General features: G+C 44.2%; 2 protein-coding genes across 5 annotated transcripts; both read left to right on the top strand.

Moving 5' to 3' along the window:
* The first annotated feature begins 1,034 nt into the window (after positions 1-1,034).
* On the top strand, positions 1,035-12,369 carry SLC19A2 (solute carrier family 19 member 2). The gene is made up of 6 exons (XM_033086897.1): positions 1,035-1,220; positions 1,355-1,960; positions 4,971-5,193; positions 8,529-8,721; positions 9,547-9,688; positions 9,925-12,369. Exons 1-6 carry the CDS (start codon positions 1,035-1,037, stop codon positions 10,048-10,050), a joined length of 1,476 nt encoding a protein of 491 aa, XP_032942788.1. The 3' UTR covers positions 10,051-12,369.
* Positions 12,370-13,222: 853 nt separating this feature from the next.
* On the top strand, positions 13,223-25,939 carry CCDC181 (coiled-coil domain containing 181). 4 transcript variants are annotated; one of them, XM_033053411.2, is made up of 6 exons: positions 13,223-13,466; positions 19,238-19,389; positions 19,910-20,800; positions 22,733-22,879; positions 24,356-24,510; positions 25,072-25,939. In XM_033053411.2, exons 2-6 carry the CDS (start codon positions 19,261-19,263, stop codon positions 25,190-25,192), a joined length of 1,443 nt encoding a protein of 480 aa, XP_032909302.1. In that variant the 5' UTR covers positions 13,223-13,466; positions 19,238-19,260; the 3' UTR covers positions 25,193-25,939. The 4 variants fall into 4 exon arrangements, with proteins under 4 accessions (XP_032909302.1, XP_032909306.1, XP_032909303.1 ...); XM_033053412.1 differs by lacking the exon at positions 13,223-13,466 and adding an exon at positions 16,252-16,350; XM_033053414.2 differs by lacking the exon at positions 13,223-13,466 and adding an exon at positions 16,367-16,730.
* The last annotated feature ends 67 nt before the right edge of the window (positions 25,940-26,006 follow it).

Genomic DNA, 26,006 nt, shown 5'->3' with positions numbered 1-26,006 from the left:
TGGACACAGAAGATAGCCAGAAAGCAGCAAACAACTGATGCCAGATGATCAAGTCCAAAATATTTAGCTGTGTTTTACAGACAGCTGAGTAATCTTACAGCCCATATCCTCTTTGTAGCTATGTATGTAGCTAAGGTATGATTATGGTGATTACAGTAATAAATAGTAATAGATATATAATAGTAATAGATAGTAGTAAAATTCTGCACTACAAGGAATCTGTTCTGGGACTGAGAAGAACTTGTCCTTTCCCACCCAACTCTGTATATCCAGATGCCTAGGAGGAAGGATATGCAATTGCACCGTGGGAGGCCTGACCCCTGGTGTGAAAGTTCTCTGGTATCAGCCAGTTTAGAGAACAAACTGTAGCCATAAAGTAGGAAGCCCAAGTGGAGCAAAGGGAAAGGCAAATCCTGTAGATAGAAAGGAATAGATTGAGAAGAAAAACAGCAAATAGTTCAGAGGATTGGCAAAGCTCTAGAAACAGTAGTACTGGGCAAAACTTTAGATAATCACTTCGATTATAATAGTTTTATTTCCCCCTGCTTGTTTGATATTTCTTCTGGTTGGACAACCAGATGCTGCTTTATTAAACCATAGAAGTGATTCAAGCTCTTATCTCACGAAAGGGAAGAAAGCGGCAGAAGTCAGCGGCCGAAAGCCCGAATACGCCCAGCCCAGCCGGCAGGGATCTCAGTGCTGAGCGTGTTTCCAGGTAAGGCTGGTACCTGCCCCTTTGGAACGTGGGCAGGAGCGGCCCTGGCGCCGAGCGACCCGCGGGGACCGCGGCCCTGCCCCGCCCCTCTGGCGTGCGCGGCCCATGGCCCCGCCCACAGGGGCGGATTCGCCCAATCCGAGCGCGGTACGCGGCTCCGCCCCCCCGGAGCGCCGGCCAATCAACATGGGGCGCAGCGCCGCGGGCCGGGGCCGGAGCTGCCTCGCGGGAGGTGACCGGGACGCGCCCGCACCGGCGCCTCCGGCCCCGGGAGCGCCTCCGGCCCGGCCCGGCCCGGTCCGGCCCGGCCCGGCCCGACATGGAGGACTCGCACGGAGGGCGGCCAGCGCCCCGCTCCGCCCGGGCTGCCGGCGGCGGCCTGTGCTGCTGGGCGCTGCCCACGGCGCTGCTCTGCGCCTACGGCTTCTTCTGCAGCGTTCGGCCGTCGGAGCCCTTCCTCACGCGGTACCTGCTGGAGCCACACAAGAACCTCTCCGAGACCCAGGTACCGCGGCCCCGGGTGCCTTCTTTCCCCCCAGCCCCTCAGCGGGGTGTTCGTCTGTCTGTGTGTCTGTATGTGTGTGTGTTGTTCGCCGTACGTGAGTGCCGGCGGTCACTGCCGTCTTTTCCCCCCTGCAGGTGTTTAACGAGATTTACCCGGTGTGGACTTACTCCTACCTGGCGCTGCTCTTCCCCGTGTTCCTGGCCACGGACTACCTGAGGTACAAGCCTGTGGTCCTGCTGCAGGGCCTGAGCCTCATCGTCACTTGGTTCATGCTGCTGTATGCCGAGGGGCTGCGGGCCGTCCAGTTCCTCGAGTTCTTCTACGGGATGGGGACTGCCACCGACATCGCCTATTATTCCTACATCTACAGTGTCGTCGATATTAACCTGTACCAGAAGGTCACCAGCTACTGCCGAAGTGCCACTCTGATGGGCTACACCGTGGGCTCGGTGTCTGGGCAGGTGCTTGTGTCAGTGGCGGGATGGTCCCTCTTCAGCTTGAACGTTATCTCCTTAACCAGCATATCCATTGCCTTTGGCACGGCGTGGTTCCTGCCCATGCCACAAAAAAGTCTTTTCTTTCACCACCTCTCGAGTCAGCATCTTAGTTGTGAAATGAAGGTCATGGACTGTAAAAATGGAGCGGCTGTCCAAGATCATCCCGATGTGCAGAGAGCACCTGGCTGGGAGGATGAGACAAAAGTTCCCTTAAATGGGGAGGGTCATTCAGCAGAGAAACAGGTGAGTTGTGCTCTGAGTTTACATGAGTAGAAGATGCCGTACTGACATGGTTGTCACACATGCATATATGTATGTAGCAGTAGAGATGTAATATCTAACAGCAAAATAGTATCCCTTTACTTATCCTACTTCCTTATTTAAGGCACAGGGGGAATTACTACATCCTTTTGCTGCTTGAGCATGGTAGGCTGCTCTTTAATTTTTCTGAAATTGCTCTTCATGTCTCACAAGGCTGCAGTTTGAATGCCATGGGCATCAGATTGCCATCCAATGGTACAAAGTAAGGGACATCTTTAGGACACTAAACATTGAGCATGTCCAAACTCTGTGTGTGCTTCTGGATGCACCCAGTGACTTGCAGAAAAGAGACAATTCTTCTTGTACTCAGATTTTGACATTGTTACTCCAACTGTTGTGGGAGTTGTGCTGTAATATACTGTGTAATAATTGGGGTTTATTGTGTGATCCTGGAAAAAAACTGGTGTAAGGAAGGAAACTGCAGTAATTCTTGAGGGCACTTGGAAGCAGAATTGATTAGTTATACAAGGGCAGAATGTGGATAAATTACACGAAGCACATCTGCATGATGTCAGCTTAATGCAGCCCCTGAGAAGCCAAGGTAGTGCCCTGACTCGTGGCTTTTGTGGGCTGCATAACTTGGCAAAGTCATTTGTATGGAAACAAAAGTGCAGGCACCCTTGCTTGGTGGAGGGATATGCTGGGTCCCACCATGGGTGAACAGCCTCCAGTTTAGAGGCCCAGTGTGAGTGTGTAGTTGCCTTCTGGGCAGGTCCCTGCTGGCCTCACTGCTCCAGGGAATGCAAACGTGCAGATTCCTGGCAGGGGGATTCAAGGCCCGGAAGAGAGGTCAGCCTTGCTGCTCAGACAGAAGGAGGCCATGCTAGTTTCGAGGACAAGCGCAGCTGCTGGGTTAGTCAGTGGGTATTTCTTAGCAAGTAAGCCACACTTAGCTGGTTTGGGGGAGGCAGCATCCAGGGTTGTTTTCTGCTTCTCCAGCTACAGCTGGGAATTAAAGGTATTAACATTCCAGGGATTTAATCCTGCCCCATCCAGCATGATCTTGTGTGAGCAAGGATATTTTTACCCGAGTTATGCTTGCGTGATGAAGGGTATTTGTTAAGACAAATTCTGTGCCGTAAGCATATAACTTATCCCTTTTGTTTGCCTTACTCCTCTCCTGTGAGAGTACATGTAGTACCAAAGTAGTGGAGAAAAGTTTAGAAAAGAAGCAAGTACTAAAGGAGCAAGCCTAACTCCCCAGAGGTCACTTACACCAGGTGCTGAAGGCTGAGGAGCACTGGAGCATGATGATTGTCCTTCTTACTGAGGTAACAGCAACCATTTTCACAAACATGGATGGCTGTAGGAATAATTGTACTGAAGGGGCCCTGCCAGGGCAGGGCATGGCAGGTGGGCCTTTCTACCTTACCAGATACATGCTTGGGGCTGAACAGCCAAATCAGTTCCTTTGTTTTCCTGCACCTAAACTTGAGCTTCATGTGAAATTGTCTGTGTGAGATTTATGTGCTAAAGTCACACTGCCACGAGCTCACCTCTTCCCAAGTTGTTCTGTTGTGTTTTGGAGGAATGGTATCTACATGCAGAGCAAGAGTTATGCCATTGACAAAGCACTGGTGGGACTCTGTGGTGTTTAATAAAGATGCTTAGAAATCAGTGACATTTGAAGGGGTGGAAGAAGGGAAGTTCAGGACACGTTTCAGGCTGGTCTTTTGGGTTTTTAGTAAAAAATCTTTTGAAATTAGTTTTATTGCTCATGGAAAATAGTCTTTCCCAGGCACACACTGCATGATTCCCCCAGGGAAAGGGCATGATGCCAAGAGCTCAAAGTTGCTGCTGCTGTCTAGAAACCACTCTGAAACTGGACATGTGACAGCAGAATGTTATGAGCAATAACTCAGTCCTGTGACAATGCTGTGTGTTTCCCTGCAGGGAATCCAGGTTCACAGGGGCCTGAGGTGCTGGGTGGGCCTTGGGCCTCTGCTCAGTCTCGCATGAAATAACTGCTCCGACTCAGACTAGAAGGGTCTTGCCCTACAGACTCTACACTATGTCTGTACATGTGTGCATGCAGCAAATGTAACCAGGAACTTTTGTCTACAAAGTAAAGACATGCTCTTTTCCTCTGCTGCTGTTGACATAAAGTGGTATAGAACAGGACTGTAGCAGTCTTTATGTAAAAAGCAATTTTGATGGCTGTCATCCCATGTTGCTAGAATTGATATATTTTCAATTATTTTTAAGGGTCTTCCCTCTTTCATGCTCTTTCTAGAAATGTTTGGAGTGGAAGGCTTCATTTTTTATCTCATGCCATTTGTCAGGGCACTTGTATGTGCAGGAGCTGCCATTGGCAAGTGTCTGGTGGAAGTGGCTTCTGTATCCTTTTAGATCCCCATGTGACATCTCTCACCTTCTTGAAGCTTTGGTGAGCTTTAACATGGATAGAGTGTGTGGTAATGGGATTGCTTCCTTGAGTATTTATAAACTCCCAATGCCTGTTCTAAAGAAAATCATCTTATTTGGGGACAGATAGAGTTCTCTGTGCTACAAAATTTGGTTGAATTTGAATCAGGACTTAAAAGTGTCAATGATACTTTTAACCTTTATGATGTAAAAGGCTGGCTTCTGATCCAGTCTTATCAAATGGGAGATTGTTTCCTGTTCTCCAGTGTTTCTTTTCTGGTGCTCTTCACTTGCCCACATAACATGTGGCAGTCCCTGGTCTCTGCTGGGGAGAGCCAGAGATGGAAGGGTGCTTGGGAGTGAACCCTTTCTGTGCATGTAAGGGTATGGCCCTGTTTGGCACCAAGACTGTGGGATGGGAAAGCTTTTTAGTCATCACTCTGTGGGGGATTTGTGTCCAAGAGTGGTATTGCCACTCACCACCTGAAAGGGGCAATTTTTTGGAGCAGTATGAATTTGTAAACAAAGACTTAACATTTCTCTCCCCTTCCTTCTCCAATCTATGCAGAAGAAGAAAGTAGACATCATAAAGGTGCTCAGAGATCTCTGGCGGGACTTCCTGCAGTGCTACTCCTCCAGGACCATGCTCTGCTGGTCCGTGTGGTGGGCACTGTCCACCTGTGGCTACTTTCAGGTCATCAACTATGCTCAAGGCCTATGGGAGATGGTGCTGCCTTCTCACGGAGCAGACATCTACAATGGTGCTGTGGAGGCAGCCTCAACACTCCTGGGTAAGCTTCTGGCTTAGCTCCTGCTCTGCTATGAGAAATGTCTTGTTTCCCTCAAGGTCACTAGAGCATGATTTGGACGTGCCGTGCATTTCCCCAGGCATGCAGGAGAGGTAAACCCTGGCATTTGGGGTGAGTCTTCCCTGGCATGCACTGGTAAGGTGCTCAGTGTGAGTTAGTTGCTGAAGCAGCCCTGATTCTTGTAATGCAGTATGTAGGTGTTTAGAAGAAACTCCCAAGCCAGTCTTCATTCTGAAATACTTGGCAGAAGGCTCCAGGCATGTGGCTGACTGTGTGTTCTTGGCTGTCACTATGACAGTGGGGTTATGTTTGTTTTAGCCACTCAGAGTCAGACATGGGGTCCTGTGTGTTTGGTTTTCCTCCAGGAGCCTATGAAGGTTTCCTGTATGCACACAGTATGCAGTGAGCCATGGTTAGTCATTTCAGCACTGTTAGGAGCAGAAGCTATTAAGATGAAAGAAGTTGGTTTACTTGAAAGGGACAGGTAGGTCAGTCAACACAAGCATTTGTTTATGAAGTTGTTTAATACTGTTTCATTACCAGAACTAGGAAAATACCTTTCTAAAATAGCTAACATACCCTTACAGAGGTTTTCTAGATGTTCCTGCAGCATGTCCCTTTTCTTTGATGGAGTCATTGTTCCATCATCTGCTGTGGACATCACCTGCTTGGGGGCAAAAGAAACCAAGGTACACAAACAAATTATTAGTGCTCCCTTGGACGTTCGGTCCTTAGTGTGCTAAACCTACCCTAAAGTAGCTTGCTCTCATAGACTGTTTCTCCACTCTAGCATGAGCCTGTGGCTCTTAGTTCTTGTTTGGATTGGCTTCCTCTCCCATCCTACCTTTGTCCCAGAAGGAGAAGAATTGGTATCAAGGAAAAGAAGACCCTTAATGTGGCCTAATAGCAGCACAATTTAAAAAATAAAAAGAGAGGGGAAGGGTATTCTTCAAACCTTATCATGAACATATTTGATAACAAAGTCATTTTTTAAAAGACCTGCGAACAATGGACCTAAACTCTTGTATGACTGAAGTTTTTAGTTTCCGATTTTGATTTTTTTTTCTCAAGTATCATTTCTATAAATAGTTGAGTCATTCTGGGTGGTGTTTTCAGGCAAATTAGCATGAGCTGCTCAAAAGACAGAATCCTTCTAGATGATAGAGACTAATTGCTTGAAAGAAGTAAAGTTGAATGAATTAATAGTCACAACTTAAAGCTTGAAGTGTGTGACAGGACTGGAAGTCCTAATACCTGCTAAGAATGAGCATGCAGTCACTTGACTTCCTAGGTGCTAGTGCAAATGCTTTAACTTCTGATTTCCAGTTTGAATTTATTAATGAGCTGTTTATTTATCTCTGATGTCATGCCAAGGTTGTATTTTAGGACAAAATCTGCTCTGGGCCAGACAAGACAGGTTTTTCTAGTTGTTCTTTGGTAAAGTTAAGCTCTTTGTTGTCTTCCTTACTAGCCCATCTTTTCACCAAATCTGGTTTGAGTTGCATTCTTTTTAAGATGGATAATCAGAATTGCATTCAACTTTATTCATTGAGGCCTCAGACTTACAGAAGGTGCTGTTTACTCTTCTCTCTGTACTAGAAATACCTCTCCTGCTGTATCCCAGGTGTGATTTGCCATTTTCATTGCTCTTAGTCATTCTGTGCTCAGTTAGGATCAGAGTTTGGCAACCTTTGCACCAGGTGCTGTTGCCATCTCTGCCCTGCAGAAGGGTTTAAGTTGGCATGGTGATTCATGTAGCTGTCGGCTCCCTGTCCAGGGAAAGAAATGGTATTCCTTCTAGGGAGAGCAGCTGACTGTTATGTTGCATCCCTGCACCTTCTTTGCAGTGTGGCAATCCTGTATCAAGTTGGGTTGTAGAACCACTGCATCAGCTGAATATGTCTCACTGAAGGACAGAGACTGAATATCTTAATTAGGTGTCAGGCTGATACATCCTTGGCACACAGGGAGAGAACAATTTCATGAATTGCCATGAGATTCTCATGCCTGTTCCCAAATTTCAGAATTGCTGACACAGAAGGAAGAATGCTCTAGGACTTAGCTTCTTTTTGCATCTCAACAGTTTTGCTACTGGGGGAGCCAGACTTTCAAAGAACAAGATGTTAGTCAGGTCTTGTCACAGCAGGCACCAAGAAGACTGTAGTGGGAGAAAATAAATCCTTTCCCTTGGCATAGTGCCCTTCTTCACCAGTCTGCAAGACTGATGTGAGGTCTGACAGGACTGCAAGCTTGTGCAAACTGGTGGTACATAAGGAGTCTTGGTGTGCTTGAAGGTTTTCTAAGACAGCATGCCAGCTAAGGGCTACAAAGAGCTTAGATACTGCACTGTAAGCGCTTCTGTGCAGTTGTCTACTGTTGAACACAATCCTGTTTTTCAGAGATGTCCTCTAAACTCCCTTTGTCAGTATGCTGTTTTTCTCATTTGCTATGTACAGCCATTATGCTGTTGGTTGCTATTTGCCTTGTTTGCAGAACAAGGCCTACTTGGAATGGGAATTTTCTATTAATGTAATATGTATTTAAGCTTCTCAGTAGTTGCAACTATGACAGTGCATGAAACGCACCTTGTCTGCTCATTGAATTGCACAAAATGCCACATGCTTTACCATCTTATGATTTGTCTTTTATCCCCATCCCTCCTTCATAAAATCCAGTCAGAGTTACAAACCTGTCTGGGTTGTAAAGGATTGTTCTTGCACAATTAATAGTGCATGATTATACCCTGTGATTAGGCTGCATCTCAGGAGATGTGGATTTGGACTCTTCATCTTACTTACTCTTACAGCCCAATGTGGAGATGACAGTAAATGTAGTTTTTTCTGCTTCCGGGGAGAGAGTTCTAACAGCTGTGCATTAAAGTGAGTAGTGTCTTTCTCCCTCCTACCCTCTGCTAAAGCACCACTAAATAATTAGGTGACTGCTTTTGCGAACCAGGGTTTGCATTTCTCAACAGAAATTGCCCAATTATTTACAGCAGTGCCACAGTCAAGCACAGAGAACTGAGTGGCAGTGGTTTGAGGCCTGAGGCTGTTATGCTTCTGGAGCCAGAAAGGAGACTTTAGAGGCAGTCAGCATTGACCTATGCGATTTTTTTTCCTGTTTCTGTAAAAGTAAATGGGAGTTTACAGTAGTTCCAGGCAGGGAGGGATCAGGACGGAGAGCTGCTGAGGTGTTCCCATTCATGTCCTCTACTTCATTCATGTTTGGCTGTTAGGAACTGTAGAGCTCCCAATGCACCATCTCCAAATTTCTCCAACTGTAATTACTAGGATTTATGGTTTTTCTTCCCCTCACAGGAGCTGTTGCAGTTGTTGTTGTGGGTCACATAAAAACATCCTGGGCAATGTGGGGTGAAGTGGCACTTGCCCTGTTCTCCTTTCTTATTGCTGCTGCTGTGTATGTCATGGACACTGTTCGTAACATCTGGGTGTGCTATGGATCCTATGTCATCTTCAGAATTATCTACATGATGCTAATCACAATAGCAACGTGAGTATCTCTGTAACGTAAGCTACTCTCAAGGTTACATCTGGTGTGACAAGAGTGTTGCAAGGGTTTGTGTTGTGATTCAGGTTGGAAACTGAGGCATAGAGATATATTTTGGCTGGTGGTGTGCCCAAGCTTGAAATTGCCCAAGCACACTTGGAAGCCTGAAGTGACTACTTCTAAATGTTAAATAGTGTTGATTGCTAGGGGGATGTTTTTCATAAACATGGCTGGAGTGAAGTGTTAACAGATGAGGAAAGGATTGAAGCATCAACTTCCCCTAACCTGCAGAAAAACTACTTCAATGTTATTTGTCGCTTTGGGGAGGAAAGAATAACTGGTTTTGAACCATAAAATCACTCCAAGACAGCTCAAGCACAAGAAGAGGGGTGATGCTGAAACTGGCAACTGCAAAGGGCATTCTGGTTAGAAGGATGCAAAAGGTTATGGACCATGCAGCAACAGACTGAAGCTTTGAGACTCTCTGGGGTCAGAGTGCATTGCATCTTCTCTACGTGACAAGACCTTTAACATCAGACAGCAGGGCAGCTTCAGTAACACTGAAACCCACAGAGTTCTCTAAGTGGTGGGTTGGGTTGTTTGTTTTTTAAAAAAGGAGTTGCATGTGTCTGTGGGTCTCTTCTAGCTTCTCAGTACATCAGGATCCTATTTAGAAAAGGACACTATCTGTGCAAGGTAATTTAACTGTGGAAAATACTAAACCAGTGTAACTCCTCAGGTTGCATAGTTGTTCTGTCCAGAAACGTTCCTGCCATTCGTGCATTCCCCTGCTTTTTCCCTTATGTTTCTGATTGTCACTCTTGATAGGTTCCAGATTGCCACAAATCTCAGTGTGGAGCGGTATGCCCTGGTGTTTGGGGTCAATACTTTCATTGCCTTAGCCCTTCAGACTCTGCTCACTGTGATTGTTGTGGATGCCAGTGGGCTTGGCTTGGACATCTTCACCCAGGTATGATAAATGCTCTTACCTTTATTGATGGGAGGTGGGGAAGGGAGGAAGATAAACCAAGCTGTAAAGCTTCTCAGCTACATGTTTCTGGGTCAAGGATTTGACAGAGAAATAACCACTTACTCCTGATATTTTAGAAGTGGAAGGGAACTCATTTATTTTATTAGCATTCCTGTAAATCTGGTAGCTGCTTGGTTTAACTACTTCTTTTTATTTTCTTTTCCTGTTCTCTGCAGTTCATGATTTACGCCTCCTACTTTGCGGCCATCTCATTGGTGTTCTTGGTCAGTGGCATCTGCAGTATTGTGAGAGCTTACAGAAGACAAGAGCAGGTGCAAAACAGATCTCCTGAAAGCCAGTAGTGCACCAAACAAAGACTCTTGGGGACTACATATACATACAGGTCTGTTTTTAATCTCTGCCTTTTCTTCCCAAGGCAGTCACCTTAAGGGTGACTGATCCATAAAAATGATCCATATTTATACTATATTAGTAGCACATTTTAGAAAGTAGATGTATTAGCTCTTACATAAGTAAGAACAAATCTCTTCTTTCTAAAATGCCTTTTGTTCTTCTGTTGCATGTATGGGATGTGCAGCAAAGAACAGTAAGTTTTCTCAAAGAATGAGGACCTTGGGAGGTTTCTGCAGGCAGTTTTGTGATTGTCTGGTCAACTGCTGCTCTTTGTTATGAGGTGCTGCTACAGGGCAGAAATAAGGGCACATTAACAGACCTCCCTGTGAAGAGCCCTAGGCCTGGGACAGGAGGTGGCCTGAGGACTGTGCTCTGCAGTGTGACTCTCACTGAAGCTGCCCGGTGATGCTGGCTGCTCTGTTTTGAGGACTGGTGCATTGACATTTCTGCATACGCACATGCTTCCTTGAGGAGCTTGTACTGTTTTCCTGTTTTGGTCTGTCATCCCTGCTGCCAGAGGTTGACCTTAGCTGATCATGGTGCTTCCCCAAAAACTTAACTGTGTCCTGGGGCAATTTGTGGCACTGGTGGATGGGCTATCAGCAGCACTACTTGTGCCATAAAGGTCTGTGCCCAAGAGACTGTAACTGGAGAGGAAATTTAGAGGAAGTTGAAATAGGCAAAATGCTAATTCAAGAGACCCTTGGATAACTTTGCTTTTGTCTCTTAGGGCTGCAGGTTCCTGTGATTACAGGAGTCATTGCCTCACAACCCATGGGCTAGACTGTTTTAGGGGGTGATGTATATTAGTATAGCACTGAAAAGGAAGGTAACTCACAGGACTTTAAGCTATTCTTTGTGCCCTTAGAGAATTGGGACTGGTGATTTAATTGATACCTTCAGTTATGGTAGTTAGCAGAATGACTGCCTGAGGCGTTGGAAAATGATGATTATGGTCTGTCATTTTTCCACCTTTATTTTAAAATGTCTGTATGCTTCTGGTGGGTCTCTGTCCACTAGTTCTACCTCTTCTTTCCATGTGAGCAGAACAATGAATGTTTAGAGTGGGCAATTCTTTTGTCCAGTTTAAGCAATTTGGGACTTGGCTCATATTTGTTTTTTAAAATATTTTTTTTTCCCAAATTGCTTCAACACTGAGGAGGAGTTGCGTAGAATTGCCCTGGGCTTGGGCGTCTGGATGCTCAGGCAGCGTGATCAGCACAGCAAAAAATGCCTATGGAGTGTGCCTGTTGCTGTGTTGGTTGTGGTGAGTTTGAATGTACAGGAAAGCTGGCAAGGGAGAAGGTGCAATGCAACCTTTCCCTCTGTGCCTTCTCTCTGTGTGTTCGTTAGAGTTCCTTTCTTCTTTCAGCTGAAGAAGCAGCTTTGGTTCATCACCTGTTTTTAGTGCCATGGAGACTTCACAGTATTGGGGTTGGGAAGGTGTTTCCCCTCACCACTTTCCGTGAGCCTCAGCCTTTACCATACAAGGCGCATGATTAATGTGTTTGGCATGTGCTGCCTGCGATCCAGGGAGCCCTTCCAGGCCAGTTGCTCAGGGGAGCCCACTCCCCAAAGCTTTTCTTTCTGCAGGCTGTCTCCTGAAACAGGCCCCTAAAGAGGGGCTCAGCTGCACTGGCATTTACACATGTAAACTTAACTGCCTTATCCTGAAATGGAAACTTGAAGCCACACATGTATGTATTCCTTTCTCTACAGCTTTTTGCTTTAAAAAAAAATTAAATCTGAAGCCTTGAAATGCTAGCTGATGAGTTGTCCTGGGACAGGGATAGTCTGTCCTTTGAGTTCCTTGGTCTGATGGCAGTTGGAGCAAGGCAGGGGGAGTGCATGTACAGCACTCCTGTCAAGTGACCGAAAGGAGCAGCTCAATTTTAATCATACTTTTGATACGGAGATCAAATCTTTGATGGGGAACAACCCAGTTATTTTAAAAGCAAGTCACAAATTAACTAATGATTTACAGCAATATCAGTGATTTTTGTACCAAAGTAATGAAACTATGGCAACTACAATAGAATAGTTTGCTATGCTGTGTATGTCTTCAGGCCCACAATGTATGGAAGCCACACCTGGATGTCGTTCAGGTTCTGATCTGTGCTGTTGCTGTGGTGATGAGGTGACTATAGAGCCTGATTGGAGCTGTATGCAGAGTTAACAATGATGCCTATGAAAATCTGTAGCCATGTGGACATTGTTGGTTTCTAATTAAACAGCTATTTTTGTTAAATAAAAATACTGAGATCCTGTGTGGACAGTGGTTTTTTTCTGTTTTGATACCCTCCTAATCCACAGCACTGCTGCTGCTGGTTGTTCTGAGCATCTTTGTACCAAAGAGAAAAACAATTTAGGACAAAACATGCAAAAGAAACAAGGCTTCAAGAACCTGGATTGTGTGGGTTTGCGTAACTCTGTGCAAATGTCTTGTATTGGACATTCTTAAGTGCTGAGCAGTCCAGAAGCACTACTCTTAATTCCAGCGCAGATGGGTCTGGTGAGGGAGATCATCACTCACTGATGCAGGGCGGCCCTGGTCAGGATGCTCTGGTCTAACTGGGTGACAGTAAGGGAAAGCAGGTGTAGCTTTGCCATGCAGGAGGATCTTTATACTTACATTGATCTAATTACAAAATTGAGACCTTAAAGGAGAAATGCTGTAAGCTCCCCATCCTGGCACACCCTGTCTTGGACGACTCTCCTCTGCTGTGTTTCTAGGACATGGCTTGTACCTCATAGTAAAGGTTAGGCTGGAGGGCACAGTGGTTTGTGTGGGTAGTATCCCAACAAGGCCTCTGCACAACCCCAAAAACGAGAAAAGGAATGTTCTGGGGAGGAAAGGGGAAGGGGAGGCTTTTTTCAGAGCTTTTTTGCTGAAGGGATAGGACTGTTGGTATGTCAGATCTGTTCAGAATTTCATTAATCTGCCTTCCCTAGGTGAATGCAGGAGTCAGCTGTGGAGGGATGAGTTTCTTGACAGTGTGGAGAATTAAAATCTCTGCTTGTATATGTCAGGAATATAAGTAGTAGGTCACACAGGTATAGCATTACCTTTAAGGTGGATTCAAGTGTTTCTCATCTGGTGCTGGTGAAAGGCTGTGCTCTCCTGCAAGTGAAGCTAGTCTACGTGAACTGTGGCAATGCTTGCTCCTCCCATCGCATCCTGTCGCACCGTGTACAGCTGAGAGAGCTGAAAGGGGTGCACGGCTGCTGTGAAAGAGCGGAATTTCTGTGCTGGAGATAGAGCACGCAGTGCGGCTTCGCGGGGATGAGATAAACACTACATGCGGCTGTCTGCCTAGGATGCCCTGGCTTTCTTTGTTCCATTTCATGCTGAGGGCTGCTGGAGGTGAGTGTTACAACTGAATCTCTGTCCTGCACTGGGCTTGCTACAATGCTGGTAGGATGAGATAGAGCTCCGGAGATCACTGCTACAGTCAGAGACTGGATGCTGGGCTTCTTCTGTCCAAAAAGCAAGGAATAGCAAGAGCTGCCAGAGGATGCTGTATCAGGAGCAGCACCCACTGCTGTCCCCCCAGGCTAGCAGTGGCTGTGAGAGCCTGCCAGGGCAAGGCAGGGTTACTCAACCCCTGCTGTGGCTGGGTGCATGACAGTGCAGTGCTCACAGGGAAAGGGAAGGGCTCTGTGGAAGTGGTGTTCTTCTCTATTGGTGTGATTGTAGCCAAGTACTGGGGAGGAAAGAGGGACTTTGGCTATGGAAAGGGCAGGAGACTGCATGCTCTGAATTCTGTTCCCAGTGGCTTTTGACAATGTCAACTGTTTCCTTCACTACATAAAAAAAGCTGTTATGGTGCTTGTTTAAGGTGCTCTGAAGGCGTTGCACAGCCTTTCTCTGTGAAACACACTCACTGTACATGAATCTGTTCCCTGAACACAGTGTCTGATGCATTAGTGACACGGAAAACAGCAGCCAACGTGTCAGGATCTGTCCTTGGAGTCCTGCACTGCTTTACTGTTGTTTTCATTGTATTTTTCATAACCATGCTCTGCAGCTTCCTCACACATACAAAAACCTACATTTAATGACATGTGGGTTAAGGAATGCATTGATGAATTTTGATAGACCTTAAATCATTAAGTTATTATTATCAAACATCACAGCTTAACATCCCAGCAACGGGGTATAATCCTTGTCTTAATCATGCTGATTTGTAATTAGTCACATAAAGCATTTCTTGTAAATGAAAAGGAAAGCACTGGCTTTTAAGATGAAGGATAGTCTTACAATAAAAGCAGAGCTGAAAGCCGTGGTACTTTTCCCAGTTCTCTACATTTTAGTCTGCTATGAATGTCAAAATAAAATGTGGAAGTTCAGAAATTTGGTATATTGCATTCAAGGGTGGAATAGCTGCATGCCCTGGGTGAGGTCACTGGTTGAAGTTCACCAGGTACAGCAGGAACCATTGCCAAACAGGTAACTGAGCATTATCTCTGGTAAGTGTAAGGGAGCCCTTCCAGCCCACTAGAGCCAATGTCAACACCTGGTTTTCTTTTTCACTGTATGGTGTAGGATGAGCAGAAACCCTGAGGTCATGGAATCCAGCCTTCTCCTATAGCATGTGGCCTCTAATAGATGTCTTCAGAGAACTCGCAAACTCCACTTTGAAGACGTTCAACTTTTCTGTCCTGTGTGACTTTGAGTAAAAGGGTGACCCTACTTGAGTTACTCTCAGAGTTATCAATCTAGCTTCGTGGCTGTTTTCTGCCTGTATTTTCTTTCATTAGCATTAACCTTTTAGTACAGGGGAGGTGCTACCCTCCGAGGTGTATGGCCTTATAGACAGTCATCATTCGCTTTGCCAGGCCAGCGTATTCTGAACTTGGGGCCTCGGCTTTGTGAGGAACAGTGTGATGGGCACCATGTCAGTGCTGCAGTGGGGAGAGCTCCCTCCCTTGCTCTCTCCCTCTTTCCCCCCAGAGGGGTCCCTGCTAGTGCAGCCCAGGCTGGTAGGAGGGCTGAGGAGGGTCACCCCCAAACAGCAGTGCTGGGAAGCATCTTGTGATGCTGAGTGAACTTTAACACTCTGAACGGCTGCTGCCAGCTGCTTGTCCTTGCAGTGAGCTCTGTGTATGCTCTGTGGGCAGTCTAGTGCTCACACAGCTCTTCGGGAACCTCCGGGCCTCCGGGGCACAGCATCCACTCCCTATGGGGTGTTTGGTCCTCCCTAGAGGAGATGCAAGCTGCCACCTCCCTCCAGCTCCAGAGGAGTCTGATCCTTCTCCCTCTGCCAGCCCCCGCAGCCCTGCAGGTAAATCAGGGTGGGGTTTTTTTGGTCTTTTTATTGTTTCCCAGATGGAAATTAAATCAGGGTGTTTTCCTGGGTTTTGGGGGTTTTTTGTTTGGTTGTTTGTTTGGGTTTTGTTTTTTTTGTTTTGGTTTGGCTTGGTTTTTGGTTTGTTTAGTTTGGGGGTTTTTTTGGTTGGTTTGTTTTTTTTTGGTGGAGGTATTTGTTCCCATTTCCAAGTTCAAGGAGCAGTGTGTGGTTAACACAGAGAGGTGTGTCTCTGGATATTTAGTGCTGTCTTCATTAGTGGTAAGACACTGGAACAGGTTGTCCAGAGAAACTGTTCAAGGCCAGGTTGGATGGGGCTGTGAGCAGCCTGGTCTCGTGGAAGGTGTCCCTGCCCATGGCAAGGGGATTGGAGCTTCAAGATCCCGTTCCAACACAAGCAATTCTGTGATTCTGTGATTAACAAAAGCCCAGATCCTGACACTGCTGGTTCCTGGGCTGATCCGATTGCTCATTGCCAGCCGGAGCATGATGAATAATACAACACGCAAACCGAGGCTTCCTGAGAAGTGCATAATTTACCAGCATCAAAGAAGGGCTTTCGGCTGCACAGGGAGAGCCGCCTGTCGCACTCCTGCCCCTCTCCTAGTGGGGTGTGTGTGCCCCCGCTCCCCTCCGCCCTCTGCTGCCCGACAATTCGCAGGCGTTAGGTGGAATTGTGCCACACGGAAAAGGGGCGCGGGGTCCCGTCTCCATGGCAACGGGGCGGTGCGGCCCGGCCTGCTCGCGGCCGCCCGGGCCCTGCGGGAGGCGGGGCTCGTTTGTCCCTCGAGAGCCGCCGTGGCGCTGGCCGGTGCCGCGGGGCGGTGCGCGGGGCGGCCCCGCCGCTGTCACGGCAACCGCAACGCCCGGCGGCGGCACCTCCTCGTCCCCGGCAGGAGCGGCGGGGCCCGGCGTTTCGCAGGGGAGCAGGGAATGCTGGTGAGGACGTTCCCCACCGCTCCGCGTTGGGTTCGGGTTCCTGGGTGTGCGTACGTTTTAGTGCAGAAGGACAAAGCGACAGAAATCCGTCGGTCTGTCCCGCCTTTTGTTGAGACTGTGCCCGAGTGTAACCGCGTAGAGGTGTTATGAGCTGTGCAGAACAAATGGCCACAGCGCGCACCCCCCCACAGACACACCCTAATAGAAGAGAAGCAGGTGAAAATGAAGGTTTGAGATCTTCTGAAGACTTTCCGTCCCTCTTAATGGTGAATCACTGAATAATATCCAAAATAGAATAGGAGATTTAGGGTTTTCTCGTGCCCCCAATAGCAGACGGACATGGAACTGTTGGAGCAAGTCCAGAGGAAGCCACGAGGCTGGTAAGAGGACGGGAGCACCTCCCCTATGGAGACAGGCTGAGAAGGTTGGGGCTGTTCAGCCTGGAGAAGAGAAGGTTGTGTGGAAACCTCGTTCCAACCTTCCAGTGTCTGAAGGGGCCCAGAGGGAAGCCAGAGAGGGACTCCTTGTCAGGAACTGCAGTGCCAGGATGGAGAAATGGGTACAGACTGAAAGAGGGGAAGTTTAGTTCACAGATTAGGAATAAATTCTTCACAGATTGTCCAGGGAGATGGGATGCCCCATTCCTGGTAAGTGTTCAAGGCCAGGCTGGATGGGGCTTTTAGCAACCTGGTCTAGTAGGAGATGTTCCGGGCCATGGCAGGGGGAGTTGGGACTAGATGATCTTAAGGTCCATACCAACCCCTTAACATTCTATTTGTCTATGAAACAAGTAATTGAATTGGAAATTTTCTTCTCAGCCATGGCTACTTTATCTTAAAACAGGAGAAGTTAATTTTTATGGTGCTCCCCATTAATACACTTAACCTAAATGAATTAAACAGCATGTTCGTATTTGTATTGAGTGACACAGACTGATGTGAACATATTTTTTTAAAGACACAATTCATCTGTGTAGCTTTTGTATCTGCTTATTATAATAATGAAATCACAGAGAAATAGTTCTTTTGTGTTGAATATGCACTAAAGCAAATTAATCTCCATTAAGATCTCAGGTACATCATCACCCAAACAAAGGATATTTGTGAAGGAAGAGGCATTTCCTTGCAAAAATCGTTACATGTCACATGAGATGGTGCAAGAAAAACATGATGGAAGTAGATACGGTGGGGAAAGCCAAGGCAATAATCTGAATGAGCTCTAAAAATTTAAATTCTGAGAAATCTAGTGTGAATGAGTGATTCCGGTGGCAAATGGTAGCTAAAAAGAAGTGAAAAAACTGCCAGATTTTCTTGAACAACATATGGATCAAAGAAAACAAAGAGCTTTTAAAACATTCTGTACAAACAATTTTGCAGCAAAAAATGCCCAGCTTTATTACTACTCTAAAACAAATCTTGACTAAGTTTTGAGGCTTAAAAGAACATCACTCTTTTCTAGCATGAAATCCTGTCTTCTAAGAAGCAGAGCTGGTGTTCTTGAGAATAAATAACTGAGAACTCAGAGCTGCTCATCAGAACTCAAAAGCTTGGAAGAATTTAAGCAACATCTGCTGGATGGGGTTTTTACAAAATGCATAGGTGGCTTTGACAGTCCAAGTGCAACCCTTGCGGATTCTCTGATTCTGTGATTTTTGTCTGGAAGGGCAGGATGGTCACACAGCAAGAGCTGTCTTGCTGTTCTAGGGCCATCCAGAGTCATAGCTCTCTCTTATACCCTATATTGTCTTGCCGTATCATATGGAATGTTAAGGGGCTGGAATGGACCTTAAAGAACATCAAATTGTGACCTCCCTGCCAAGGGCAGGGACACCTTCCACTAGATCAGGTTGCTCAAAGCACCATCCAACCTGGTCTTGAAGACTTTCAGGAATGGGGCAGCCACAGTCTCCCTGGGAAACCTGTTTCAGTGCCTTACCACTGAAACAACAAAGAATTTAATCCTAATAGCTAATCTAAATTTCCGTCTTTCAATTTGCACCCATTACTTCTTGTCCTGTCACAACAATCATGATCTTAAGTATATTGCAAATGACACATTAATCCTACTAGAGACATGCAGAGGTGGCACCTTCCAGGCTACAGCAGATGGTACAAGAAGAACAGGAATTTTTGGATAATTGATGTTTTCTTCTGTGCTGCTTATGTAAAAAATAATAAACAAATTACTGAAGGAATGATGAGGGGCTAAAGCTATAAACAGAACAGAATCAGCTCTCTAGGCTTGTGAGTGTGTCCACATCTTTAAACTTTTGCCTCTTTGATGCTTTATACTGAGTGAGCTGAGCTGAGGGGCAGTAAGCAATCATCCTGGAGCACCAAGCACTAGCATTTAAGCAGTCCTTCAGGAGCTGGTGGCACCTGTGTGCTATGCAGTACAAAGATTTTTTTAAAAGATTCAGTCCTTATAGTGGCTCATCTTCAGTTTTGTCATGAGCATGACTATATCTATCCCGATTAACAGGTTAATGAGCATTTAAAATTACACTGCATTTAAGCAAGATACAAACAAGGTAAGAGAGAAGAAAAGAAGTTTGTAGCACTTCTGGCTAGCCTAACATAAAATAGTGGTCTCTTTGTCCAAGCACGAGGCTAACTGTTAAAAGACCATGAGTTCTAGTTTAAACTCTGTCAGAGACCTTAAATAACCTTGATTTGCTTTATTTCAAACCTTGTCCCAGTAGCCAGAGCTGGAAAGGCCAAAACCATTCATGTTTATGAGCCATCAGTGATCCTTAGTCCTGAGGTGCTGTGGCACTAACATGCTTGTATTAATACTGCTCACAAGTTTGATGTGTGTGTCACAGGAGATATCAATATTTGTGTGTCACTAGAGTTTGAAAACATTTTAATTCCTCTCCTTTTCATAGTATTACTCTAACACATCATCAAAATGAGTGAAAAGGAAGATCAAGCAGATGTGGGTGATTCAACAGAAAATGCAGAATATGAGGATGATTTTGAAAAAGACCCAGAATGCCTAACTGATGAAGAAGAAAAACAAAACCTTTGTGAAAAAGAGGTATTTGTTACATTAAATGCTAATTGTGTTATTTAGGAGACAAGACTGAGTAATATTTGGAATCATAGGCACCAATTCAGTATTGCTTGAAATGTGTAGGTGCATTCACTGAATCTCGACAAGGAAGGTTATTTGGAATTATAGTGAAAAACATCTCAGCAAACTGGTTAGTTTGGTTATAGTATCTGTAAAGCAGAAAATTCAGTGTTCGTTGAAAATGATATGTTTTTTTCTAAGCTACTTCTAGGTTCTGTTAAATGTTTGTGCAACATTTGTTGCGGTTTTATGGTGTCACTAATCACTTTAGTGGTTTGTTAAACTTGGTGTGAATATGAACATGAAGAAAATGAAGAGATTTGTTAGTGCCAAAAAAGCTGTTAGTTATGACATCCACTATCTGACAGCCCGATTTAGAAGGCAGGTAGTTTGTACTGCTCTTCTCTCCCACTGTTTCTTTTCTCTTTCTGTGATTACTGTTACTTTGTTGAGAGAAGAGACTACTTTATTTTAATTTTTTTAGAAACCTGAAGAAAAGGAAGAGGATGTTGAAGCACAAGTTCCTAAAGCTGCAGACAGCTTTCAGGAAGGCAATGAGGAAATGGAAGAAAAACTAGATCAGCTTTCAGAGGCAGATGTAAATGTGAAATACTCTAATGAAAAACATTTGGAATCCAGGGCAGATACTGAACAGGAGCACCATAAATCTGATACTGAGAGAGAAAGATCTATCCAGGAATCCAAGCTGGAAAATGAGCAGGAACTGGATGATGGAGAGGATGAAGAAATGAAGCGTTATGTCTTGGAAAAGATTGGAGAAGCCAACAAAGAGTTGAAAAATCAGGCTTTTGTGGATCAAAACAGAGAACGAAAATTAAAATTTAAGGATGAGGCAGCTCTTCAGGCTCCTCCTCCAGAAGATGCTGGAGTTGGTAAAACTGACCTTGCAAGAGGAGATGATCTTTCATTTGAGCTGTCTCTGCTGCATATTTCTGGTGACACAGAACAGAAAGGCACATCACTTTCAGAACATGCTGGCTCAGCTGTGGAAGTGGCAGATGATAGAATCCTAGTGGAAAAAGGTGGAAAGTTTGAAGTCTTAAGTTTACGTGATATTGAAAGCCAGGGCACTTTGGTCCCAATAAGTGTTTATTTTACAGATACTGAATATGAACATATATCTCCTAAATCTCTACTCTCCAATTCTTTGCTCGCTGCCTCTCAAATGAAAGAATTGCCTCCATCTGATTCTAAGGAGCAGCCAGATTCTGCTTTGAATGGTACAAGAGATCTGGGAAAACAGAAGTCTGAGTCTGCAAACGCATCCATGAAAAGCTCCACTTACACTCTTACTCCCAGACAAAAAGAATTAAGGAAACAGATAGAGCTAAGGAATGAAAGACTGAGGAGAGAGGTAAATATATAGAGAAAAGTAAATCACAGTGACAATCCTATTCCTCTGCTCCACAAAGACCATGTGCTCAGGGTATTTAGTCCATTCTTCCTTGATAAAAGAGGCAGCAATAATAGTTGTAATAGTAATAATAGCAACCACAGTAGTAACAATAATTCTGGGGTTTGTATAGAATCTTTCAAAGCTCCTTTCCCAGAGTGATATAGAATCATTCCTTGCTCAGAGGAGAAGTGAAGTATTTATTTAATATATCCTTCATAAATAGGCCTTCTATTACATTTCTCTTGCTGCTTTTGCTTCTTGACTCTCTCTACATAGGTTCTATTACATATGAAATGTAGCATGTGATGTCACATCTGCACATACTATACTGCAGTGCAGGAAGTTTACATTAACCACAGTAAGGCTGGGGCACATTTGGGTACTCAAGAAGCATAGATTAGGCAATTATCATATGGAATTTACACAGCAGTGTGACTGTAAGAACCTTTTTAATTCTTTTTCAGCTCCTTACGCAGAAAAAAATTATATTTAATAGAGAGTCAGCCTCTGACAGCTGTAATGGGGACTTCAGAAATCTTTACGAGAGAGTTAAAAAATGTTGATTTTTTTCTTCTTTTTGCATTATGATGATACAGTTACAAAAAAGGTGACTTGCTATGTGTGTTGCTCTGTAAAAGGAGCATGAAGCATCTGCCATTTTTCTGTGCGGAGATACACTAATTAAGCTGGCTAAGTAGCTTCCAAGGTTACTATCTATCTGTGGAAAGACCTCTAGCCTGCTTTATTTGAAAGGTTGCTGACGCTCAGCTTAGTAATGAGGGCTGTGAAATCTGATGAGCAGTTGAAGTGTTTTATTTGTGCATGCAAGACTAGAATCTCTTGAAACCATGCTCTGCGTATTTAAAGTAAAAGGTAGAGTAGTGAGGGGAAGGAAGATTATTTTCCTAACAATGTGTGCTAAATTTCTTCCTTTGTTGGCTGACTTATGAAAAGGTAAGGACGTGTTACCTTATTTCTTCATTCTGGAATGGAATTCTTCCCATTCTGTGATGGATTTCACAGCCATGAAACATTTCTTGACATTACTAGACTCATCTGCTTCATTTTGGTGGAGTTTTGTTCATTCCAGTAAATTAGAAATGGTAAGTTTGGAGGATTTCTAAAAGTTGTGCGTAGGTGGGAGGAACATCATCTATTTGCAGGAAGATTAGATTTCTCGAAGTACTGAAATGAGTACAGATTGTAGCTTTTTCATCAAAGAGAGTAAATTCTGGTAAAAAATGTCCTGGTCAACTTTCTGAAGCTTTAATTGAAAATTTCCTCCTCTTTAGCTAATACTTATCATTAGCTAAAATGTAATTAATAAGTAAAATAAACTTTTCTCAGTTTTGGAAATATCAGTTCATTTTGCACACTTGAAAAAAGCCTGAGGGTATTAATACTCCTTAAGTAAATACATTGCAACTTCATGTCCAAAAAAGGTCCTTATTTATAAGGTAGTGCCTGCAATCCATATGTTGTTAAATATCCTTTACAGTTTAGTGGTCCATCAAGCGTGAGAGCTGCATTTATTTTAAAAATGTGTCCATTTAAAGTGATTCTAAGCTAACCCGAGATATAGGGCAGACTTAAAATTAAGAGTTTTTACCTGATGCTATTTAAATGTCTGTGAGTTGAGAGGTGTCATGGAAATGGAGGTAATCACAAAAAGGAGTAAAGTGAAAGTGTCTGAATATATCACAAACCACAGAAATGCTCCAAGCAATTTCTTCCTAAATGTTGTATCAGCTGTCTTGCAGTCTTTGAGTATTTCTGTTTCATCTGTATTTTCATGCACTTCAAATGGCTTATTTATTGCTTGCAACAGTCTTTGTGGATTAAGATCATTCTCTTAACAACTAGGTTTATTCACTTTTCTTTCCACTTAAGGAAGAAGAAAGGAAAAGGGAACTAGAAGAACTGAAGAGAAGAGAGAATGAGTTAGTTTTTAGAGCTTGGTTACTGAAGAAGAACGAACAGATACAACAAGAAAAGCGAATTCGTCGTGCAAAGCAGCTGGAAGAGATGAGAATGAAAGTAAGGTCTCCCTAATGTGGAACTGGGATCTATACTGCTCTTGTTAAATAGGAAAACCAAATTCTAAACCTGCATTCTTAGCTAAACATATGAAAATTTACAGCAATGGGAAATGTTCTTGTTACATTGCTTTCAGTGAAGAGCTAAACTTGCAGGTTTAGGATTGAGTGACTTGCAATGTAGAAGCAGCATACATTAACTTAACTGTCACAGGGGATACAGTGATGCTGCCATGTACCAGGAGAAGGACTTGATTGAGCCCTGCAGTGAACAAGCAGCCACCAGAAGATTCTTTGAAGTGTGTTCCTTACCATCAGAACTTCTTAGCAAGCAGTTAATGCACATGACCTTATCAAAACTTGGAGATTCAGATGTTGGTCTAAAGTTCTTCTGCCTTAAAGTAATGGGCTTGAAAAGCTAAAGTAATTTCACGATTATAAGCCGCACAATTTTGACTAAAATTTTGGTCCGAACCCAAAGTGCGGCTGATAATCAGGTGTGGCTTATATATGGACAAAGAACGAAAAGTTGCTGTTTTAGTTTGGGGGAAAGGTGTCTGCTGAGAAAGGCAGGAGCTTCTCTTTGAAATGGAGAATATAAACCCCCTCCCTCCAAATTATCATAATTTTGAAATCAAGGGGCTTTCAGGCAAAAATATGGGAATTAGGAATAACAGTTCTTTTCTAGGGAAATTAAAGTAGAAATACAGTACTACAAAGAAACAAACTCCAAACCCTGACAAAGTCAGAGTACAACCTGCCACCCCGTCAGGCAGGGTGTTGGTAGCAGTTCAATTAAATGGTGGTTGCAGTCCTCCTGCAGTGACAGATGTGATTCAGTTGAAGCAGTGCTCCTGTAGAAGGTGCAGTTTCCCTCTAAAGGTGCAGCGGTGATGTGGAGAAATCTGGTTTTCCTCTGGAGTCCAGTGGAGAAAGGGGCTCCCTTAGTGTCGCAAAACCTCTGTTTTATCTTGGTAAGAAATGTTGGGCTCTTCCCCCTGGCTGGAGCAACTTCCAATGGGATGAAGTAATTTTATCAGTGACACAGTGGGACTCAATGGGCCATTGGCAGAAAATGACTCGCTGGAGGAAGGCTGGGTTGTGAAAAGATAAAGAACAATGCCCTGCCTGGTTTCAATGGATGGCCCATTAGCAGAATATCTCCCACGGAGATAAGGATCACTGCCCTCACCCTCAACAGATGGTGATAGAATCGATACCTTTTATCACACTCTGTATTGTAATGTGCGGCTTATAATCAGGTGCGTCTTATAATCGTGAAATTACCATGGTGCTTTGAATGCTCGCTCGTGTGTATATTCGATGCCAGATTAGCATATGCTCCAGTGTGTTTATAAAGTATGTTTCATGGAGGGAGGATGCCAGTAGAATACAAAAAACCTCCTGTTATAATCTGATTATTATAAAGGTAATTTACTGATAACCCTTGTGTATACATGTCTTTTTTATTAACTAGGAGGTGATCAGAGATCCAGAAGAAGCCTACAGGTTATGGCTTAAAAAAAAGCACCAACAATATGTGAAAGAAAGACGGATAGAGTTTTTGAGACGCCAAGCTGAGGAAGTGTCCTTTATTCCAAGGAGAGAGGAGTGTGACAGAGCTTTTAGAGAGTGAGTAGGGTCATTCCTAAGGGACCACACTTGGAACTTTTGTAGTCTATAATTTTGAAACTGTAGCTATCTTATGATGCATCTTTGCTGCTGAAATCCTCATTGTTTTGGAGGGGGGTGAGTTTTGCATGAATATGCCCTTTTAAACTTATACCCTAGCAAAAATACATCGGTTTCTTGATGCTGTTTGTTCACTGGTGTGAAGTTACTGTCAGAACCTGAGCTGAGAAGAGTGAATTGCCTTTGCTAAAAACAGGATCTTCTCCTCAAACCCTTGTTGCCTGTTCTGGAGCAAGCTTGGGTTGATTCAGTCCATGAAAGGAGCGTAAAGTTAATCCAGTTTAATAAAAGAGGGAGGTAAAGTGGGTGCAGAAGCAGGGAAATTGGGGTGGGAAAGTTGTGCTTCCTGTGTTTGGGTGTGGCAGGCTTTTAGACTGTCCCAGCCATGACACCCAACTTCACCCTACAAGACAGGGTGGGGAACAAATGTCCTTTGAATGCATGACGCGAAACTTGAAATTACAACTGCCAGTACTTCTGGTCCTCTTTCTCTCTCCACAGCTGGCTGAGAAGGAAGAGAGAAGAGAAAGAAGCAGCAGAACTAGCTGCTAAAGAGAGAGCCAGGCAGCTTAGATTAGAAGCCAGAAGAGCAAGACAGAGGCGGAACATCCACTATACGTAATTCAGAGCCCACATCCTTTGTTTGGACCCTCCATAGATCATTACAGTTAAAAATGTGATGTAACCACAGAGTTCTTGGTGACAATCTTCCTAATTTTTAATGCTTGAGTTTTTGTCCTTTACAACTACTGACTTACTGACTTTTTGTGGTGTTTTTAAAGCTTTCAAGCAAGTTTAACAATTACCTTCAGTGACAATGATTTTACTATTTATTTGTAACTTAGTTGAAAAGCCTGCTTTAATGCATAGCTCAGGGATCTTTTTGGTTTAACCAAATCTAAATGAGTGCAAGATGTATGTATGAGGGTGGCAAATACACATTCCCTTCTTTAAAAGGCACTTTATACTCAGCTCCATCATGGATTCCTGGATGCAGGCTACTGTATAAAATGTTGAATTTTTGGTGGATTAATATTGCTGTTTGATGCTGCTAGTGATTAAGACTGTGCAAGGTGTTATGTTGTTGGAAAATTATGTTTCTTGTACCATTTCCTGTTGATCTGTTGACCAGCTCTAGACCAGAGGACTGTGTTCTTTCAGGTTCCTGGAAAGTGCTCATTGAGGACTAATGTGTAGGTGATTGTGCAACAGGTTTTGAAACTTATTTCTGTGAGTCATATTCAGTAGTTTTCTATTCCATGGAATTAAAAGCTTGTGCAAATTATGACCTTTTCCAAGTAAGGAAGCTAGGTTCCTTATATAAATGTCGATGTTTATTATAATAAATCTACCAAATTGCATCACCTTACCCAGCTAAATTGTGAACTCTTGATAGAGAACATGCCAAAGTCACTCATGAAATCATAAAGTTAGTG

The sequence above is a fragment of the Catharus ustulatus genome, chromosome 2 (genome assembly GCF_009819885.2).
Source record: "Catharus ustulatus isolate bCatUst1 chromosome 2, bCatUst1.pri.v2, whole genome shotgun sequence".
Classification (NCBI taxonomy): Eukaryota; Metazoa; Chordata; class Aves; order Passeriformes; family Turdidae; genus Catharus; species Catharus ustulatus.
The sequence above is the reverse complement of the archived record's forward strand: the minus strand, read 5'-3'. Positions and strand labels throughout refer to the sequence as shown.

Bases quoted from the DNA above. Each gene is read 5' to 3' on its own strand.
- SLC19A2 (XM_033086897.1), top strand. From the start codon at position 1,035: ATGGAGGACTCGCACGGAGGGCGGCCAGCGCCCCGCTCCGCCCGGGCT. The intron at 1,221-1,354 runs GTACCGCGGCCC...TCCCCCCTGCAG, and splicing joins AGAACCTCTCCGAGACCCAG to GTGTTTAACGAGATTTACCC. The intron at 8,722-9,546 runs GTGAGTATCTCT...CACTCTTGATAG, and splicing joins ATGCTAATCACAATAGCAAC to GTTCCAGATTGCCACAAATC.
- CCDC181 (XM_033053411.2), top strand. From the start codon at position 19,261: ATGAGTGAAAAGGAAGATCAAGCAGATGTGGGTGATTCAACAGAAAAT. The intron at 20,801-22,732 runs GTAAATATATAG...TTTCCACTTAAG, and splicing joins ATGAAAGACTGAGGAGAGAG to GAAGAAGAAAGGAAAAGGGA. The intron at 24,511-25,071 runs GTGAGTAGGGTC...CTCTCTCCACAG, and splicing joins TGTGACAGAGCTTTTAGAGA to CTGGCTGAGAAGGAAGAGAG.